Source organism: Mastomys coucha, unplaced genomic scaffold, assembly GCF_008632895.1.
Source record: "Mastomys coucha isolate ucsf_1 unplaced genomic scaffold, UCSF_Mcou_1 pScaffold15, whole genome shotgun sequence".
In the NCBI taxonomy this organism is placed as follows: Eukaryota; Metazoa; Chordata; class Mammalia; order Rodentia; family Muridae; genus Mastomys; species Mastomys coucha.
The window spans coordinates 113,425,029-113,446,392 of NW_022196897.1; the positions used below are offsets into that span (position 1 = coordinate 113,425,029).

Sequence of the window (21,364 nt, forward strand, 5' to 3'; positions counted from 1 at the left end):
ACAACAGTATGAACTAACCACTACCCTCAGAGCTGCCAGGGACTAAACCACCAACCAAAGAGTACACTTGGTGGGACTCATGGCTCCAGCTGCATTTGTAGCAGAGGATGGCCTAGTCAGTCATCAATGGGAGGAGAGGTCCATGGTCCTGTGAAGGTTCTACGCCCCAGTGTAGGGGAATAACAGGGCCAGGAAGGGAGAAAGGGTGGGTTGGTGAGCAGGAGGAAGGGGGGAGGGAACAGTTTTTTTCCCCCAGAGGGGAAACCGGGAAAGGAGATATCATTTGAAATGTAAATAAAGAAAATATATAATAAAAAAGGATGCTTTTCATATAATCTATCCAACAGTACTTACCTCAGTGCCTCAGCTATGTTTCCTGTGAGCTGTAAATCCTGAGCCACAGCTGTACTTAAATCAATGGTCGAGTCGGAAATCTAGGCATAAATAAACTGCCTTTTTGGCTTGCTGTGGATTTTCTCCTTTACTTAGCTTTGCTACTTACAAGCTCATGTCCACAAATAAAAGTCAAAGAAAACTGTGTGAGAAACAAACTTAGAATGGACAAAATTCTTTCTGTCTCCCACCCGTTGAACTGTTGGTAAATAGAACAGAAACACTGAAGACAGATGTCCTGGAAAGTCTCTGCAGCCACCAGTGCTTGTGAAAGTCAGTCTGAGGCCCATCAGCCTTCCCTAGAGGCCTGTTTGTTTCCTAGGCACTTGGTAGCATCATCTGATTTGGAGGATGGAAGAGGAAAGGGGAGTCAGGATGGGCGGCTCCCCATATCCAGTCACCCTAATCAGAGGATAGTGTGTGGTTTAGCCTCAGATGGCAACTGGCTAATGCTCAGGGTTCACCAAACATAGTAGAGGTTAGAAAGTCAGATTCAAGTAGAAAGAAGAATGCTAGTGGGCTTGTATTATTTGCAGATAATACATCACTTTGACAAGAAAGATTTGATTTATAACATTATTTTATTACCATTTAAGTTGTCCCGCACACTACAGAACAAGAGTGGCCATAGGGGGTTTTGCAGGAGCAGTCTTTTGGGGGTCTTGGTTCATCAGTCATTAGAAAGCAAACTAGTTAATAGGTGTAAATAAATAATTCAGTAAGTCTCTCTAAAAAAGTTAGCTGCCATTTTCTTTTCTTTTCTTTTCTTTTTTTTGCAGAAATTAATAAACTCATCCTAAAATGAATATGTAGGTATAGGAAAACCCAAATAAAAGAAAGTCATCTTGATAAAGAGAAACAGAGTGGGAGGACTCACCTTGGAATCTGAAAGCTTATGACAAAGCTGTGATAATCTAGATTGTATGGTATTAGCATAAGGGCAGCTATATGGATAATGGAGTAGATTAGTCTACAGATGAATCCTCATGTTTATTGATAATTACTAGACCTCCAGAGCATTAAGACAAGGAGGAAACAATAGTCTTTTCCACAAATGGGTGGACCCTTATCTTATACTACCCAACATACAGTTAGAAGACAACTGGGATATACACTTAGTGTCCTTGGTCTCATCAGTGAGTTATTAAATATGACATTGAAAGTACAGCCAACTGAAGAAAAAGTAGGTCAATTGGCTGGAGAGATGACTCAGAGGTTAAGAGCACTGATTACTCTTCCAGAGTTCCTGAGTTCAGTTCCCAGCAACCACATGGTAATGGGACCTGATGCCCTCTTCTGGTGTGTCTGAAAACAACTACAATGTACTTATCATATATATCAAATAAATAAATAAAATCTTAAAAAAAATTTTTTAAAAAAACTTAGTGACAACAGTCTTTTGCATTGAAGAGATAATTATAAATCAAATATGTCATAAGGGTCTAGAATCTAGAATGGGTAACTAAATAAACAAAATATGAATAGACATTTCCCAAATAATATATTCCAGTCACTAATAAGACATAAAAGATATTGCAACAATACCACTGTCATTGGGAGACTACTGTCAAGTCACAGCGAGATACCACTCTGTACCCCTTGGGATGGCTACGGTAAAACATAAAGACAATACCAAGTGCTGCTGGAGATACAGAGACATTAGAACCATCTCACATTACTGGCAGTGTTACAAAATATCTTCATAGATTTGGAAAGTCACTTAGCAATTTCTCAGAAGTTTTAAGTTTAAACTGGAGAGATGGCTCAGCAGTTGAGAGACTTGTCTGTTGCTCTTGCAGAAGAACCATATTCAGTTCCCAGCACCCACATAATGGTTCACAACTGTCTGTAACTCTAGTTCCAGAGGATCTAATGTCCTTTTCTGGCCTCAGTGCACTCCTGTACTCAAGTAGTATGCATAAGCTCATGCCAGTACATATATATAAATAATACATAACTCTTTTAAAAAGTTTGAAGTTAAATGACCCAATAGTTTTATTTCCAGATGCATGTGTACATCTGTATAGATGTGTGTGTGGTGTGTGTGTGTATGTGTGAACATGTATACATACATATAAACATGCATGTATGTACACACACACATAAACATTGTCCATATGCTCATTTAAATGTGTACTTCTATTTGTCTTGATAAACTTAAACACAATTGTTCATAAGATAATAATTCATAATATTCCCCAAAACATCTGTTAGCTGATAATTGCTAAAAGACATTTGGTATACCCATTGAGTAAAACATCCATTCATAAAAAAATAAGAATTACTGATATAGGCTAGAGTGTAGGTGAGTAAACCTTGTGCTGAGTAAAAGAAGCCAGACTCAATGAAATAATATATAATTTGATCCCATTGGTGCAAAGAGCAGGGTGATCCATAAAGACAGAAAGTCGGTTCCTAAGGACTAGCAGGTGGAGGATCTAGACAATGACTCTAATGGTGTGGGGGTTTCTCTTAGCATGACAAAACTTGGGGAGTTGAGGAATAATAATGGTTGTAGAACTTGTGAATATTTGCAAGCCCACCAAATCCAAATGCAGTAAACAAGTGAATTTTGTGGGATGTGAATTGCATCTCATTGTTCTTTAAAAAAGCAAGCAAGCGTGTGCTTGCACGTTCAGGCATTGGCTTTGGTTTGATAGTGGTGGTCTTTTTGCTCTTCCTTTTTGGGAGCTGCTACTTCACTGTGGGCTGGCAGCAGTGGAGAACCTGTTCTTGTCAAGTCCTTCCCAGCACTTCTTGAAGGAAGCTTTCAAGATGCTTATTGCTGTATTCACATGGGAGTAATACGACATCACGTCTAGTAGTGCCATGCTTGTGTTATGTCAAATCCTATCGCCTTTTTTCATCCTGCTTCTGTACATCCTCACAGATTTGGTTCCGTGGCTCCAGATGGACAGTACCATTCACCTATTCAAAGCAAGAGCGCAAGGTTCAGTGCAATGCTGGCAATGCTGACCCCTTCAAGACTAGCAGTGACTTTCCAAGCAATGGGTGCCATGAAGGTAGTCAACTCTGATTTTGATTAACTTCACTGTCAGTTGTTTCCAGAACAAGCAACAATGTCAGATGCTAAGATTCTCAAGCCACAGTTGATATAATGGGACCAGAGATATTTGTTATATGCTGAGGAGGGCCAGTTGACGATGAATATAGAACATTTCTGCATCCTTGAGACTATATTCCATTCATCTGCATCTCAGATGTGTGTTGCTAGGCATAGTTGGAAAAGCAGCATAATTGCAAAAGGTGGCCAGGAGAGACTGTCTTATTTAAGATCTGTACAATGTGGGATGGCAGCTCCAGGAGGGGAGACCAATGGGAGATTTTTTTCTTCATGTTTTCATTTTCTGTTCTATTGAACATTATTATGGGGCTAGCACTGATTACCCAGTGGATCTGGAGAGCTACAGTTCCCTCTGGGTGGCCTGATGATCTGGCATGCATTCTTCGTTCCTATCGGTGTAGCTATGTGAAGATGAATGAGGGTCTTGAATTCAAAGGAGCTGGATTCCAGTCTTATCTCATGTGCCTAGAAGTGGGGTTGCAGGAAAGTCATCAGTCCTCTCTGAGCCTTAATTCTCTTATCAATAAAATGAAACTGATGATGATGGTGAGGTAAGAGGGAAGGACTAAGAGTGCCAAGCTTGTGGTGCAGAACAGAAGCTCTATAGTTCAGAGCTGTCAGTAATGTGATTCTTACCGCTGTTCCTGCTGTTCCTGGCAGGACAGAAGTTGGCTGAGACAAAGGAATGATTGGTCATTCCCATGCCTAGAAAACTTGTTCCCAAGTAGGGTGATCGGAAATGCCTTGGGCTCTTGGGTATCTAGAATAAACAACAAAACTAGAATCATCTACTGGTCTACCCAACTAGACCTTGCCAGCTAATGAAATTATCCAGAGTGCTAGTCAACTTTCTGCTCCTGTACGGAGGGTTCTGAGACAATTGACTTACAAAAAGGAAAAGGCTATGGAGTTTCAGCCCATGGTCAGGCATCCCACTGCTTTAGAGCATTGTGGGTTCAGGGAATGCACAAGGATGCTTCTCATGTCATGGTGTCTGGGAAGCAGAGACAGGAAGGGTCCCCACTAGTTACTTGTCTCTTGCTATGACAAAATAGCTGATAAGAAGCAGATTGAGGGAGGAAGGATTACTTTTGGATCCACACTTCCATCATATATGGTCTAGTATGGGGGATGGGAATGGGGGAGGGATGATGGCAGGAAGAGGGGATAGCTGACCATGCTGTGTCTGTAGTTAAGAGGCAGAGAGTGGTAGAGGTTTGCACTCACTCTCCTATTTTTATCCAGTCCAGAACTTCCACTGGGATATTTTCACATTTAGAGTAGATTTCACCACCTCAGTTAACCTCATCTAGATAACGCCTTGCAGACATGCCTAGAGTATTAAGTGGTGATTCTAAATCCCATCAATGCAGCAGTCAAGATTAACCATCTCTGAGGCTGAGCTCACTGTGTTGTTAAGGGCACATCCAGAGTGAGCTTGCTTCCTTCTATTCCTCCCCTACCCCAGATTCTAAAGACTCCATAGCTTTTCATCAGTGCCACAGGCTAGATATCAAACTGTCAACACATGGCTTGGGGTCCAGCATTGAAGGTCCCAACCGTAGTGTTCAGGCCAAGGGGGGTTCTTCACAGACCCTAATGGGATTAGACTTTGTGTATACTGCCTTGTTGCCCATTGAATGACATTTCCAGTGGATGTGTTGCACAGTGAGTGTCCCCAGTGCAGATGAGGCCCTCTCCACAGCTCTACTTCCCCCGCAGCTCAGACAAGGGATGGGTGTTTCCTCGGCTGAAACCTAAGATGCTTCTGATCCTTCTGCTGTTGCTGATGAATGGAAAATGGATCCTTCCCTCCTGCGTGCATTCTTGACGGATTAGGAAACTGTCACCCAGGCTGCTCACAATATTAGCTCAAGGCTGGGCATGCCCAGTCCTTTTAAACTTTGCCCAGATGTCTGACTTTTCATGACTATCTCTCATTTCCATGACATTCCTCAGCCCATTGAGATTGCTCTCAAAGGCTTGCCGCAACAGCCATCCTCTCCTTCATGCCCAAAGTGCCATGCTCAATTAAATGATCAAGAAGAACAGGAGGAAAATGAAACCAAGATATTTGGGGTGGGGAGTCAGGGCAGGAGGCTTAAAGGACCTTCGAAGACTACTCAGGGGTGGGAGGTGGGGGTTGGGGGGTGGGTAGCTGGGAAGTCTTTCCCAGGAAGGAAGGGAGATGAGGCTAACACTGAGGGTGGAGGGTGGAAGCAGAGGACTTGGGAATATAAACAAGAGCCCACCTATTTGGCTGGATTGATTCTGCATGAGGGAAATGTTTTGTCACAAGACATGTTGTCCCTACTTGTAAAGGCAACTCTCCCCAGAGGCGGCTTGGGAGCTGCATCCCATCCCAGCAGTGTCTTGTCTGGGGTAAGGTGATGTTGCAGACAGGGGTTTGCTCTTTGAGAATGCCTATATACACAGGCAGGCACAGCTGTACCTGCCTAGCATTGTCCCAGCCACCCTGATCCCCTCCTTCCCATTCGGCCCTGTCTCCTGATGATGCACTTTGCATTTCCTTACTGTGGGTGTGGTACTCACAAATTATGCTCTGCCTACAATCCCACCTCATCTTTACATCTGATTCATTTTCACATTAATTTCTAGGCACTTGAAATTGAGTCTTCTTTGGAAACATCAGGCCTGCACATGACCCTAGTGTTGCCTGTCTCTAAGACATGGCAGCTCCCCCTTGTAATGTCCTTTTGGTTATAACTAACAAAATGTTGCAAGAGTGACACTGGACTTTAGGAGTTCCACATAAATTTTGGGGCTGGGCCACAATTCCATTCAGAAAACATGGCCAATCCCAATGTGATTGACTGAGTTTGGGCATTGTGTGTGCAAAGAGGCAACTCAAAGGAAATGGGGTACATAGGAATATGACCCAAATTTGCCAGAAGTGGTATCTACCAGAGATCTCCATGTGTCTGCACACAGGGGAAAGGTCACTTGAGGATAAAGTGGAGGTGGCTTTGGTAAGCAGCTGACACCTCAATCTGGGGCTTCTAGACTTCAGACTTCAAGGGAAAAAATGTCTGCTATTGAAGTTATTTGGTCTGTTTCACTACCTCAGTAGACTGATAGGCATGCCAAAGGACCCAAAGGGTAGTCCTTGACAGGCTGTCTGTCAGTCACAACTACAGCTGACTGGAGCCATCTCCACTTCCTTTTCTTACGCCAAGGCCTAGTCCTGAACTAGGCAAAGAGAAGTACACAATGTAAGGTTGTCAGGTGCGATTACTGAGTGGAATCGACATGAATGGAAACAGCTGGAATGTTGTGTCTGCTCCAGATGCTGTAGGGAGGCCATTATGGACAGGGCTCTGGATCCAGCTTCTCTAGGCTTTCATTCTGTCCACATAGCCTCAGAAATCAGAGTCTCTTCATTTCTAAACAAAACAAAACAAAACAAAACAAAACAGAACTGCTGTAAGACCTGGAGGAATTTGTACATATGTAGGGCTTGCATGAGTGCCTACATATAAGAGAAACCATCACATACATACTGTCTGACAGGGATGTGGAAGCTCACAAGACTAAGTTCAAATACACTGATTATTAAATGCATCTGAGGTTGCAAGGGTGACAAATAGGGACAGTAACACAAGGTCACCCTTGTCATGGATGCTCGGAACGAGTGTGGGTGGTGGGAGGACTTTGTGAATGAGCTCTGCTGGCCATGCCATGGGCTGGTGATGGAGCGGTCCCTTGGGTCTTGCTCTAACATAGATTTTACTATTATTGACAGAATATTTACTGGGGGCAGGGACTATGCCTTTTTGGTTCAGTCTCAGTGCAAGGCTAAGTGCTAAATGCCATGGAAGATTTTTAGCCTCCCCATCTCTTCTTATTGTCCTTCCATTTATCCTTCTGTCTACCTAGCCACTCAACAACCATCCACATGTTCAGAACCTATCCACATACATATCCATATCCATATCCATATGTCCATCTGTCCATATACCTTCTCCCATCAATTTTTACATTATTCTCTTTTCAGTCACTTGCCAATATATCAATACAGCTTTCCATGCATACCTATTTGCCCATTCATCCATCTTTTCCTTTCTCCTCCTCTCCCTCAGTCTCTCCATTCTGCCCTCCACCCTACAGTAGGCTTTAGTGATTAATGGAGATCTGTGCCACACGGTGGAGAAAAGAACCTATCTCTTGGTATCACATTAGAGCTCCACCTTAGCTGGGGACAGGGAGGAGACCCTGGAGGTAGTAGCACCCGGGTGAGATCTTACAGGAAGGCTCAGGGTGGGAACTGTACTGAATGGGCATGGCTAGAGTTGAAAGCCTTTGCTAACGTTCACGTCACTTGGCCTAATAGAGAGCAGAGTTAAGAGAGGTAGTGGGGTCCCTATGTCAGTGTCCTAACATGCGTGGTGTGTGTCTTGCTAAAACTAAAGAGAAATTCAACGGATACATATTCTTTTAACACGTGTGGCCTGTCAAGTGTGCCCACAACTCATCTGTTCTCAGAGAGCAGCATGGGAGAGTTGAAATCCAGGGCTCTTCTCATTAGTTGTTTTAGAGGAAGCTTGATCTCAGTGCTCATTTAGCTGCTTGGGCTGTATTATTCCTTTTCCATCACACACACACACACACACACACACACACACACACACACACACACACACACACGGAGAGCAGAGTACCAGGACTTGCTCTGTGGGTGAGAAGTCTGGTGAGATGATGGTTTTAGTGTAGATGATCCTGGGATGGGGGTTTGGGGGAAGGGTACATCTGTGTGAACTATGCACTTTCCGATCTCTGGTGTGGAACCTTCCCAGGACCGACCACCAGAGGGCAGCAAATACCAACTTGCAGATTGTTTCCTTGACTGCTTATTTGCTTTGCTCTGGGTGTCAGAAGTGGCTGGAATTTTGCTGTTGTCAGCAGTTTATTCAGCTTCTTATCACCCACAAGTGCTGACTTAAAGAGGGCAGTGGTCACTATGATAGTGGGGGGGGGGGTGCATCAGCTGTGTGATTGCTGGACTCAAGAATAGCTTGTAAATAAGCTATGGTTATTTTGATGGCTTTGGAGGCATAATTTGACTCAAAAATGTCTCTTAAAAACAAATGAACTAAACAAAACCAAAGCCCTTTGTATCAAGTTGGATGGGTATAAAAATGTTTACACATTGCCGTGTTGACTCTATGGCAATTGTTTATGTTTTACAACAGAAACTTAACATTGGTCTTTATTTTGAGACAGGGTCTTGCAATGTATCTCTGCCTGGCTTTGAACTCCGCTTATAGACTAGGCTGGCCTCTAACTCAGAGAGATCCCCCTGCCTCTGCCTGCCAGTTACTAGGATTAACCGGCATATATACAGCAACATTCGTCTTTTAAAAGATTTATCTACTGCACTTTCCTCCAAAGTGAGGAGTTGGAGATAAATCCAGCTAGAGATAAGCATGTGTGTTTAAAGTGGTGTTTGGAAGAACTTCTGTTTTGAGTGCAGTTCCTTGAATGTGTGCCGAATTCTTTCCCTGTCAGCATTGCAGTGGTGATGATAGAGATGACCTGGTGCATACACTATAGAGACTCAGAGCATACCAAGGAACTGTAGACCATGTAGAGAGGGAGCATCCAGGGTTATCCTAGCAAGGGGACGGGGCAGATGGTGGTGGAGATCCGGGGCTAATACCTCATAGAAGGAGAGCCCTAGGGTATTGTGGGTTGGAAGGGACCTCAGAGATCATGTTCTAAACTAAGCCACACACCTCTCCATGTTTGAGATTCAATCTTGGCTGCTGAGCTGCGCTCCTCCCTTCTCCCCCCCACTGCACATCTTTTATAGAAATATTTCTGTGTGAGGCCTCTTGATCCCTGGCTTAGTAGCCTAGAGTTGGCATGCAGCCCATCTTTCCTGAGTCACACATCCAGGTCGTGCTTACAGATGGACACTCTCAGCGCCTGTGGCAGGAGTGGAGTTTGTCAGTGCTGTAGGAGAGGGAAGTCCTTGGCGCTCCTCCCTGTTTGATGTGGCATAGAGAACTTAGCTGCTGCGACTATGCCAACGATTCAAGGATCAGTGCTGCTTGTCAGTAAGTCATCAGAGGCCAAACAGGCCTCTGGGAACCCAGCCTTCTGAGGCTCCAGGTATAGCCATGGTAGCCGTGGGGACTGGGACACATGGCTCTGGATTGTTTTCAGATGTTCCTTGCCTGGGTCCTGCTAGGAAGGGAGCTGGCCTTCCTCAGCTCTGTGGCCCACTTACCTGGGACAGAGGGTATCTGGGCTACAGCTGTAGGGATCTGTATTGCTTTACAGAGACTGTCACCTGTCACTGGGAATCATCATCTGTGCTACCTGGAGTGTTGGATAATAATAACAACTGATGGCTGGCAGGTTTTTCTTAGCGTTTCTGCCTGAAGCCGTTTCCATGTAAGACGGTACCTATGAAGGGGACTGTCCCTTTTCTTCACGTTTCACTCTGTCATGCTTCTGTCCCTTGCTTTAGTAGATTCACAGAGAAAGGGACTGAAAGAGAAAACCCACAACTGTTTTTGTTGAGAGCTTCCTGTTAAGGGACATTTGAAGCGTGCTATGCGCAATCACCATTCAGTCATCTCGACGGTCCTGTGAGGTGGATGTTCTCATGAGTCTTGTATTTAGTTGAGAAATAGTGTGATTCAAAACAACATAGCAGTTAGCCCAGCGTCTGTCAGGGCTCCCAGTTCTGTAGGATGCAGTTCTTACCCCAAAGGCAGGGTAGGCATAGGTGTTTGAAGGATAGGCCTTCGCATACGCCCTATTCACAGCTGCTGCTGGACCACTGTGTGGTACGCAGTCATATTTGCTTTGATTAACTGAGCTTAACCCAAGATTTAAGAATTGTCCACATTGAAAATCACAGAGATTCTACCCAAACTGGAATTTGTCCGATGTCAGCTGGCTAGTAGCAGGGCCAGAATCCAGGCCTCTACCCCACCGAATGGATCTGTAGTGGACTGTTGGTTATTTCTAAAAGCAGTACCTTTCCCTGGACCCAGCATCTGTGCGCCAGGCGGGCTAATGAGGGGATAAGGCTGAGGAGTCTTTATACTGATGTTCTTTTATGGGGAAAGGGGCCATTTATAGCAAACATTTATGGAAGGTGTCCAGGGGAATTTTTTTTTTTTTTTTTTGGTTTTTCAAGGGTTTCTCTGTATAGCCCTGGCTGTCCTGGAACTCACTCTGTAGACCAGGCTGGCCTAACTCAGAAATCTGCCTGCCTCTGCCTCCCAAGTGCTGGGATTAAAGGCATGCACCACCACTGCCCGGCTTGCGCCACCACCACCCGGCTGGGAATTTTTAAAAACTCAATCCATTGTAATAATTTTCTATGCCTAATCTACAATAAACTTTAATAGGTCAAAAAAGGTTTACCTTTCATTACATATATTTAAAATTTCCCTGGGCCATTTTAGTCAGACACCATAAAACTCTGAGAAGAGGAGCAAGGTGAGAGTTTGTGGCTTGTTTGTGTTTCTGAATTTCTTGATTCATTCATTTTAGGCATTCCTACAGCTCTGCTGTGAGGGCTGAGAGTTCAGCTCAAGTATGTAAAACCTACTCTTATTTCCATTTTAGCATTTTCCTTTAGTGTCAGATTTTTACATCGTTGCAAATCTTTGTAAAGCCTGCCAGATTCCCTGTAAACATCCTGCAATCTCCCATTTCCTATCCTGACAAGTAGATTTCTTGATTTTATCCACTCCCCATTTTGGTCTGAAGAACTGTTCTTCATTTTTATATTGTGAAAACTAAAACATTGATTTTTTCTTCTATATTTAATACCTAGCTTTTGGTATTTGATTACATTGTTAAGTTCAATGTAATCTGTCCGCAGTAGGACTATGCAGAATGTGAAACACATGCTTTCCCCATATACATCCAATGTGAAAACACTTTTACAATGTGAAGAACAGTATCCTAGCATAACTGTCTTATACTCCATAAATTCATCAAATTCAGAGTACCTGGCATTTACATCACTATGTTTTTGAAAGGCTTTGTTTTCTCCTGCAGTTTTTGGTTGCTCCCTCCCTTCATTGGGAGAAAACTCATATCTTCTAGTTCATTTTATCTTTTTGTTTGTTTGTTTTGATAGACTTCTGGTAGTAATTAATCTTTTTTAAAAAAAAGACTTATCTTTTTGTTAGATTTCCTCTAGTTTTGTTGCAATTTGTAATAAATTCCTGGAAGGGAACCTGACTGACAGAACTTTGACTCATTTTATGTCATCGGTGGTCTTTATTTTTCCCTCACTTATGACTGATAGTTTACCTGAGACTTGTACGTTGAAAATAACTTCCCCCAAACTTCAAAGGTGTTTCTCCATTATCGTTTTGCTTCCAGTCTGTTTGTTGGAAACCCCGTGTCTCCCTGTAGTGTGTCTGCATTTTTTCCCCCACTGTGAGTTGCTTGTCCTGTGTCTTGAGTGTGTGGGAATTTCTTAGTGACATGTCTAGGTTTGGGTTTTTATTCATTGTGTATGGCATCTGGCAGACCCTTTCGATTTTAAAACTTAGATGTCCTTTCCTTCTGGGGATTGTAGTCTTTACTTAGAATTCCACTTATTTAGAGGGTAGGACACTTGGCAAGTCACTTCTTTTGTGTATTCCCTCTTACATTCCTATAGAGTTGTTCTATATGAAATATTTTCCCGATTTTACTTTTATTTGCACAATTATTTTTACTTTGTAAGAGTCCTTTCTGTGTAATCCATTTGTTTGGAGTGGTCTGCTGTTTTTAAATGTGACTACAGGATGAAGATTAAGAGTTCTGCTCCATGAATCGTTTCTTTTCTCTAAGAGCAGTAGGGTTGACAAGGAAAATAAAAAAGGTTGTGGTCGGTATGATATAAGTGCTATTATGGGTGAGAACAGAGAGCCACCAAGGTTAGCTTCAGCCATGCAGTGAGGAATCCCTCAAAAGACCTTATACTGAGGTTTGAACCCAGGTAGAATTTAGTTGGCAAGCAAAGTAGTGATAGGGACATTCCAGGTATGGAGGTAGGCATGGAGTCACAAAGTAGGTGAACAGTGTGGTCCAGTTGTGGTGCCACACAGGAATTAATGTGGGCTAAGTTTCCCTGGGATGCTTGAAGGAAATGGACAGTGAGGAGGCTGCAAGAGAGGCTCACATTCAGGAGAAGGATGTGAGGAGACTGACATGTTTAGACTCACTGTCCCGACAGCTGGCTAATGGGTAGGAGCAAAGCGTTGACCGTTGGGACTATCACAAGGATCTGAAGAAGACATGTGCATCACAAACGTAGAAGTAGCAAGTGAGGGAAAGAATGTGACATATGTGGAAGGGCCAGATAGAGCAGGCTGGGATCACTAGAGATGGGTCAGGGATGGGCCTGGTCTCACTGGAGTGATGGGTCAGGGATGGGCCTGGGTTCACTGAAGAGATGGGTCAGGAATGAGCCTGGGCTCCCTAGGGTGATGGGTCAGGGGTGGGCCTGGGCTCACTGAGGTGATGGGTCAGGGATGGGCCTGGCCTCACTGGGGTGATGGGTTAGGGATGGGCCTGGGCTCACTGAGGCACTGGTGTGATGGGTCAGGGATGGGCAGGTCTGGGTTTGGTCAGTGTTTGGCTTGAACTTGCTTAGGGTGTTGAGGAGAAGCATAGCTTCTGTGCTTTGACAGAAGAGACACTTTCCTAAATGTTCAGTAACTCAATCTACCATGTAGCAATTGAGTGACTTGCCTCTCCAAAGAATTTAGGAATAAGAGGACAAATCTGATCTTTTCTTTGTTACCATTGCCCCTTCTTAACTGAGAACAAAGCTGAATACTTAGTGCCTAGTAAATAAATCATGAGCACATGATAGATGGATGGATAGATGGATGGATGGATGGATGGATAGTTGGATGGATGGATGACTAACTGTACTATTGAATGGAGGGGATTTTTTGGTAGAGAATAGATGAGTTAAGATCATAATGCTATGGAGATTTGGTGTGGGCCACATGGTGGCTTTCTATTTATTTATTATTTATGAATTAATACTATTTATTATTTTGTATAAGCCATTTGGTGGCCTTCTATTTATTATTTATTAATATTATTTATTGTATATTTATTTCATGGAACCTGGGGCCTCATGGCATTTTAGGCATGCACAATAACACTGAGCTACTTTCTCAGCCCTTTTGCAGAGACATTTGAAATGTATGAAGAGCCCTAGAATCCTAAATGAAACTTTTAGAAAAGCAAACATAATACTTCCATTGTCTTGCGTGCCAATCCAGAGCTGTGTTATAATCTTGGGGCTAGCCTGCCCCAGGGCATTTCAGTCTGGGCAGTGAGTACGCAGGCAGAAAAGTCTGTGTTTATTTCCTGCAGTGCTCATTTACTCCTTGGCTACCCTTGCAGACTGCTCGTCGGTGAGCCTCCTGGGCCTGACGATACTGTCAGTGTGACTGAATCGCTATTCTGGGCAGATGACACATAGCCCAGGGACTGCCTCTTGTTCTCTAAAGACGACTGTGTAATAGGATCACAGCTTCAGAGTGCACTTCAGGCCGCACTCTGGAGCAGCTGGGCTAAGGGGCTTTATACCTGAGTGAGAGAAATTGATCCCAAACCCCAGTGACACAGACCTTATTTCAGCTCCTCAAATAGGCTACACTGTCACTTCTGTCCAGGCTACACTGTCACTTTTGCCCTGGCTACACTGTCACTTCTGCACAGGCTACACTGTCACTTCTGCACAGGCTACACTGTCACTTCTGCACAGGCTACACTGTCACTCTTGCCCTGGCTACACTGTCAGTTCCGCACAGGCTACATTGTCACTTCTGCACAGGCTACATTGTCACTTCTGCACAGGCTGGTTCTCGCACCTATGATTCTGATGTCTCCTGTCTTAGGCACTGGTTCTATGTAAGTGAATGTTGTGGCTCTGTGGAGAACCTTCCTTTATTGAACCCTCAAAGTGCTTTGTTTATTCCAGTCCCTGACGTGAACTCTGTATTTGCTACTGGAAGAGGTGTGTGTGTGTGTGTGTGTGTGTGTGTGTGTGTGTGTGTGTGTGTAAGGGGTGTGGTGGGGGGCACTGCATGATACCAGGTACATAGGAGACCTTCAGTAGTTATCTGTGTGTAGCCCATTGCAGTACCTCTATGCTAAGGAAGTCCAGGAGGACAGAAGGGAGCTATGAATACTGGTATCTACAATGGGCTGGACTCCTCCTCTGTACATATGTTTTACTCAATGACTGCTGCAGCTCCACCATGATGCCTCTTTACAAACGGAAGACAGGGGATTTGGGAAGTGAGGAGGCTTGGCAGTGGAGTTCCATGAAGCCTTGTCCTTCATTGACGTCAGTCTCTACAAACTTCAGGTTATAGCTGGGCATAGTGGTGCATAACTTTAATCCCAGTACTCAGGAGGCATGGGTAAGAGGATCTCTGTGGCTTTGAGAAACCAGCCGGGTCTACATAGTGAGCTCTGTAATAGTCAGGACTACTCTCTCTCTCTCTCTCTCTCTCTCTCTCTCTCTCTCTCTCTCTCTCTCTCTCTCCTCTTTCTCTATCCCCCCCTCCCTCAAACCATGCCCCTGTAAAACAAACTTCCTCTTGTCAATGAGCCTTTGTTTTAAGGCTCATCGTCTCACCAGAGATAGGATTATGGGTATATTGAGCTCTAAAAGAGGGTTTCTTGGGTTTCTAGAAATATAAATGCTTGACTTTTGGGCTTATCTGAACCATGCAATATTTCAAAAATTTCCTCCTGTCCATCTCCTTGATTGTGTTGCCTGCATCTTGAACTTGATTTTTGTTTTCAGGGACCTTCCAGGTCAGGTAGTCAGAGTCAAGGACATCGACTCAATATTGACCCGATTGAGTCATGTTTTCTTTGTGAACTTTCATCTTGTAATAAGGTTGGAGCGGGTAGACTTTTAAACATATTTGCATATCTCATTTCCTTGCCTAATCAGTGTTGTGAGAATAATGTCCCACTTTCCATGCTTGAGTGATCAGCTGCGGTAGCAGAAGGCACCAGGGCCGGCTCACCACAGCATTTCCCTTTCTTACATTCCCTTTCATCCCAGCTTTGCTGTAACTCACGAGCTGGACTTTCTGAAAGAGAACTCATCTCACCAGCAAAATGATACCTTCATGGGCACAGCATTTGCCCTCAATTTAAAGGGCACCGTTTCACAGCTGCATGATGGGTCCAAGCATCCTCCTTGAATGTGCTTAGTGAAGGTGTACTGTGCCTAGACTCCACATTAAAAGTCCTTTAAGGAAAGGAGAGCGAGCCATTAGGTTTAAGGATGGCTTTTTTTTTGTATGTCCCTATGATTACTCATGACCTTACAAATTGTTTATAGATCACAACTAGGCTAAAGATGTCAGGTGTCTCTTTTCATCCCACCCCAAAGGTGTTGATGGGGGTTGGTAAGCTTTTGTGGTAAAGCCCTTTACTTGAGTCTTACACAGGAGTCCCTTTGTAGATTTTAACATAATCTTAGTTATTTCCTTTGTAGATTTTAAGATGATCTTAGTTATTTCCTGATATCATCTAATCGAGGGGTGGGCTTGAGGTTTGAACCTAAGGGTCTATCCTTATGTCTTCAGCTTGCTGAGGATGGCATTTTACAGAGTATGTGTAGGAAAGAGAGAGAGAGAGAGAGAGAGAGAGAGAGAGAGAGAGAGAGAGAGAGAGAGAGAGAGAGAGAAATCAATGGTGCCAGAGAAGGAAGGAAGGTTGACCTCAGGGAGGATTACTGCACAAGTTGTTCTTTCTGTTGATGTGACAAAATACTGACAAGAAGCAACTTAAGGAAGGGCTTGTCCTGGCTCACAGTTCGAGGAGTTTCAATCCATCATGATGAGGAAGCCATGGCAACAGGAGCTCGAGGCAACTGGTCATGTTACTATCATAGTCAAGAAGCAGAGTGATGAATGCAGGTGCCCAGTCTCTTCTCCCCTTTTTGTTCGGTCCTCAGCCTATGGATTGTGCCACCTATAACTAAGGCGGGTCTTCCCACACCAGTTAACCTTTTCTAGATGGTCCCTCAGAGGAGTGCAAGGCGGTTTTCTCTTGGGTGATTGATTCCTCCCTGACTTTAAACACAGTGGAAACTTGACCTTGATGTGAAAGCTGACATTTCTTCCTCAGAGATGGGGAAGAGGAAAAACAGCCTGGAAAGAGGAGGAGCTATAGAGAAACTTTCAAGGGGGGTGGGCAAGAAAGTTGAAGACAGGTCGTATGATGACTTCTATCCTCCAGGTCTGAGGAGAAGAAGCTGGGGTGGTGTGAAGCTTGGGGAGAAGCCTGTGTTGGTCAGATCTCTGCTGCTGAAAACAAAGGACCCGAGAAGCCAACTTAGAAGGAAAGTTGGTTTGGCTCATCATTTTGGAGGGTTCAGCACGTGGTTGGTTGGCTCTGTTGTTTAGGGTCTACAGTACTCAATACATTATGGTGGGGAGTGTTCATGGAGCCAAGCTGCTCACATCTTGGTGACAGGGAACTGAAGCAGGTGGGGGCAGTTAGGGGGAGGGGTTGTTTCCAATATTCTCTTCAAAGCATATCCCCAATGACCTAATTTCCTTCTACAAGTTTCTATGCCCTAAGGGTTCTACCAACTCCCAAGACCACCACAAGTTGGCAATCAAGCCTTTAACACATTGGGCTTTGGGGGATATTCTAAACCCAAACTGCAGATATCAAGGCTCAGCTATTTAAGGAGATAGAATATGAAAGTGAGAGGCAAGAGGCAGAGATATGGGGATCATGGAACATGAAGTCCCAAGAGGCGTTCATGACAGTCCCACACAATAGCAAGATGTGACTTATCCTTGAGGACAGAGCAGGAAATGGTATGGTTGGGTTGGCCCAGTTGGTTTGCAAGAGGGACAAGATGTGGCAGTGGAAGAGATGTCTGCTGAGAAGGTTTGAATCAGGTGAGTCTGGGAGATGAGTGTGGAGGAGACTGCAAAAAGGAAGGCTTGTCAGAGAGAAAACCCCTTTCCCACTACTGTTGGGTACTCAGAATATGACTAGAAACTTCTCATGAAAGACATTGACAATCTGCCTTTAAATATCACCAACCAGCCAACCCAAGATATCTGTATGGAAAATGGCAGGAATGTCTGGATTTTACTCAAATTGTGATTTTTAGTTGATGTCCACTAACAGTGTACTCAACATCCCTGCCCTCATGGTTAGACAGTGAGGGCAGGTATACTAGTGACTTTTTGTGACAAAATACCTGGCCGAAGCAACTTTAGGGGAAACAGGTTTATTTTGGCTGATGATCTTATAGGATACAGTCTATCATGGCAGGGAAGGCTTGCGGTGATGTGAATTAATCTCGGAGCTTGTTCCCATCTATTGCCAACCTGGAGCCACAGAGCTCCCGGGTTTTGTCTATAACCTTCAAAGGTCTGCCCTTACCCAGTGACCTGCCTGAACCAGGCATGTCTCCCACTCTGAAGGTTCCACGACTTCCTCAGACAGCATCACCAGCTGGGTACTGAGCTTTCACATATAGGGAGACTGTGGGAGACATTGCCTATTAAAATCATAACCAGAACGCTTTGGCTATTTCCAGCTCTATGTCTTTCTGTCCTGAATGTTGAAGGGATCCTAGTGAAACATTTACAAGGAATATACCTCTTCTGAGTTGCTGCTCAGGGTATCTTCCTTTCCCTTGCTTACTCAGTTTCTATTCAATAATAAAGGTGCTAAGAGATCAGATGATTCAGCTGAGCTGTACATGGAGGATTCATGGTCTGGGATCCATGGAGAATGTGGAACACTATAGGCAGCGGGGCTGGGATAGTTTCTCACCTGGGTAGAGAGGCTTTCCTCTCCTAGGGAAATGGCTCAGAACCAGATGCCTTTAAAGCTAGGTGGTGGTATCACCTCTAGGACCAGCAGCTGCCCTGCCTTGGGTCTCTTCATTGCCTCATGTCAAGTGTCATTGACTTAGCTCAGCTAAGGAAATGTCTGGAAGTGTTCTCTAGGCTAAAGTGGCCTGCTGTCATATGAGCAGCTCAAGCTTAGGATGTGGGGAGCCATGCTCTACTTCCTTAAGGGTGGACTATCAACATATATTATTAGGAATTCTTCTGTGTCAGTATTTGCGTCTCCTTCACCCTTTGTCATTTATTATTTAGTCACTTCTTCTTTTCCTTTTATTTCTTTGGCTCTTTGAGACATGGTTTCATGTAGCCCAGGATAACTTCAAACTCACTTATAGTCAAGGTTGACTTTGAACTCCTGCTCCTATCTTTCCAGGGCTCGGGTTACAGGTGTGTACTGCCATATCTGGTTTGGTCACCTCTTTGTATTACTAGGTATTTATGGAAATTTAATTAATGTTCTGGGTTAGAATCTAATTCTACTTCTTTTTATTTTGTTACTGAAATTATTTCAGTTGTGCCTACTGGAAATTTTTTCAGTTGGCTTGATTCTCTTCTACATGGCTGTGTGTGTGTGTGTGTGTGTGTGTGTGTGTGTGTGTGTTAAGTCTTTCTTTCTAACACTACAGGATACTCTGCACTCATCTTGTATTTTCCCTGTACCAGGGTAAATCATTTGCCAAAGAACCTTGGTTTCTCTTATTAGAGAACATTTTGAGAGAGCAAGACTTGGGTTCTGTGTGTTTTGTTGCTATAAGGAAAGTTTGTGTGTACTTGTGTATGAGTAAATATCTTCACTTATATCTCTACTAAGCTAAACATGAGTTCATATTATGCTCAAACTTTGATTATTACCACATAGATATTCTAGACCTTTCTATGGTGACCATCTTAGGGTTTTACTGCTGTGAACAGACACCATGACCAAGGCAAGTTTTACAAAGGACAACATTTAATTGGGACTGGCTTACAGGATTAGAGGTTCAGTCCATTATTAGCAAGGCAGGGAGCATGGCAGCATCCAGGCAGATGTGGGAGTGGAGGAGCTGAGAGTTCAACCCCTTAGCTGTCCTGAAGGCAGCTAGGAGAACACTGACTTCAGTGTGGTTAGGAGGATGTCTCATTGCCCACTCCCAGTGACACACCTACTCCAACAAGGCCACACCTTGAAATAGTGCCACTCCCTGAGCCAAGTATATTCAAACTACCACAGTGACTTATGTGTGAGTTACCTGCTCTAACATTAAAAAACCAGGCTCTAGGCTCCTGCCATCCATTGTATTATAATGGTAGCCAGCTTTTAGAACTGTGAACCACATGGGAGTGCTTAGTTAGAGCTTGGCTTTGCCTACCTGAATCTGCCCTGCTCCTTAGTTAAGTTATTCTGTGTCTTGGCTTTTTCATTATATTCTGCACTTCTTCTGGACCCTCCTTACCTTCTAATGTTTTATTTACTAGTTTTGAATCTTTTTCAGTTGCATACACTTTATTTTCTCTCTGTGCTGTGAGTTTCTTGGATGTATCTTCTGATCAGACAGAGTAGCGTTTCCAATCCTAAATGCTGCGTGCCTTTCTTTCCTTCTTCTATCATCTCTCATCTCCAGCTCCCCCTTTCTTTTCCTTTTCCTTTTTTTTGAGACAGGGTTTCTCTGTGTAGCCTTATCTGTCTTGGAACTTGCTTCATAGAACAGACTAGCCTTGAACTCAGAGATCCACCTGCTTCTGCCTCTCAAGTGCTGGGATTAAAGGCACACGTCACCACAGACAGGCTCCAAACTTTTCAACCTGGATCTCTCTCTCTCTCTCTCTCTCTCTCTCTCTCTCTCTCTCTCTCTCTCTCTCTTTCTCTCTCTCTCCCTCCCCCTGAGATTTTTATGTATATTACATACCAGAAGAAGGCATCAGATCCCATTGCAGATGGTTGTGAGCCACCATGTAGTTGATAGGACTTCAACTCAGGACCTCTGGAAGAGCAGTCAGTGCTCTTAACCACTGTGCCATCTCTGCAGCCCCTGGATCTATTTATTATCTCCTCAGACTGCAGCTTCCAAAGTGCCCAGGAGGTAAAGCTACGCTGTAAGCAGCCTTTCTAGACCAGCTCCTTTCACTGAGCAACGTGCACTTTCCATTCATCCACCTGTGCAGGCTTTCCCCATGCTCGTGGTTTCAAATGATTTGTATACACACCCAGACTCACTAACTGTTTGGTTATACTGGACCAGCAACCTCAAGGAACACTCTGCCTCTGCCTCCCCAGTGCTGGGATCATAGGCACAAACTGCTTCCCCAGCTTCTTACGTGGGTAGTGGACATTACACAGTTTCTTGTATTTTTCTACAATACTTTGAGGTCATGGCAGATAAAAGTCACAGTGAATACTTTTCTTGGAACCCTGAAAAGAATTCATTTCCCTGGGTGTGATCTGGTCTCTGCCCCGCTGCTGTGTTATTGACTGGAGGCCTGGGATGAGCTTTTGGGCATTCAGTGTGGGAAGATGTGGAGGAAGGGATGCTGAGGAGGGTCCTGGAGGTGCAGACGTTGTAGCACCAGGGTGCTCAGCCAATATGCTAGGCATCTGATGCTGGAGGATGGTGAAAAGCCCTGCCACTCTCTTCAGTGGGATGGTTTTATTTAACTACCTATTTCTAACGCACCCTTTTAAATCAGCAACGTGAAAGGCCTCTTTAGAAAGAAAAGTATCTTCCTTTGCCTTTCTCTCCATCTTACGCAGGGGTCAAAAACTTTCCAGAGACTTCACTGAATGGTCCATCTTTGTCCACACATCTTCATTGTCTTTCATACTGTCTCCAGTACCGTATTCTCATCCCACTCAGGAAGTCTGCAAGTGAAGGGGCAGACTCCCCTGACGGTGGGAAAATGGAGACATGAAGAAGCTTCGTATTTGGTTACATGGGCAGGAAACCCTGGGCTGAGGCTTGGGGGACTCTTGACATGGGCTATCACCAGCTCCTACCGACTTGTT

At 44.2% G+C, this 21,364-nt stretch overlaps 1 protein-coding gene across 2 annotated transcripts in view; it reads left to right on the plus strand.

The window, feature by feature from the left end:
• Acoxl (acyl-CoA oxidase like) overlaps positions 1 to 21,364 on the plus strand; it is a 290,661-nt gene that overhangs the window by 51,971 nt on the left and 217,326 nt on the right. For both annotated transcript variants that reach the window (XM_031371845.1, XM_031371846.1), the window contains one exon: positions 3,284 to 3,416. In XM_031371845.1, the coding sequence (XP_031227705.1) occupies positions 3,284 to 3,416 (133 nt within the window). The remainder of the gene's footprint in view (positions 1 to 3,283; positions 3,417 to 21,364) is intronic.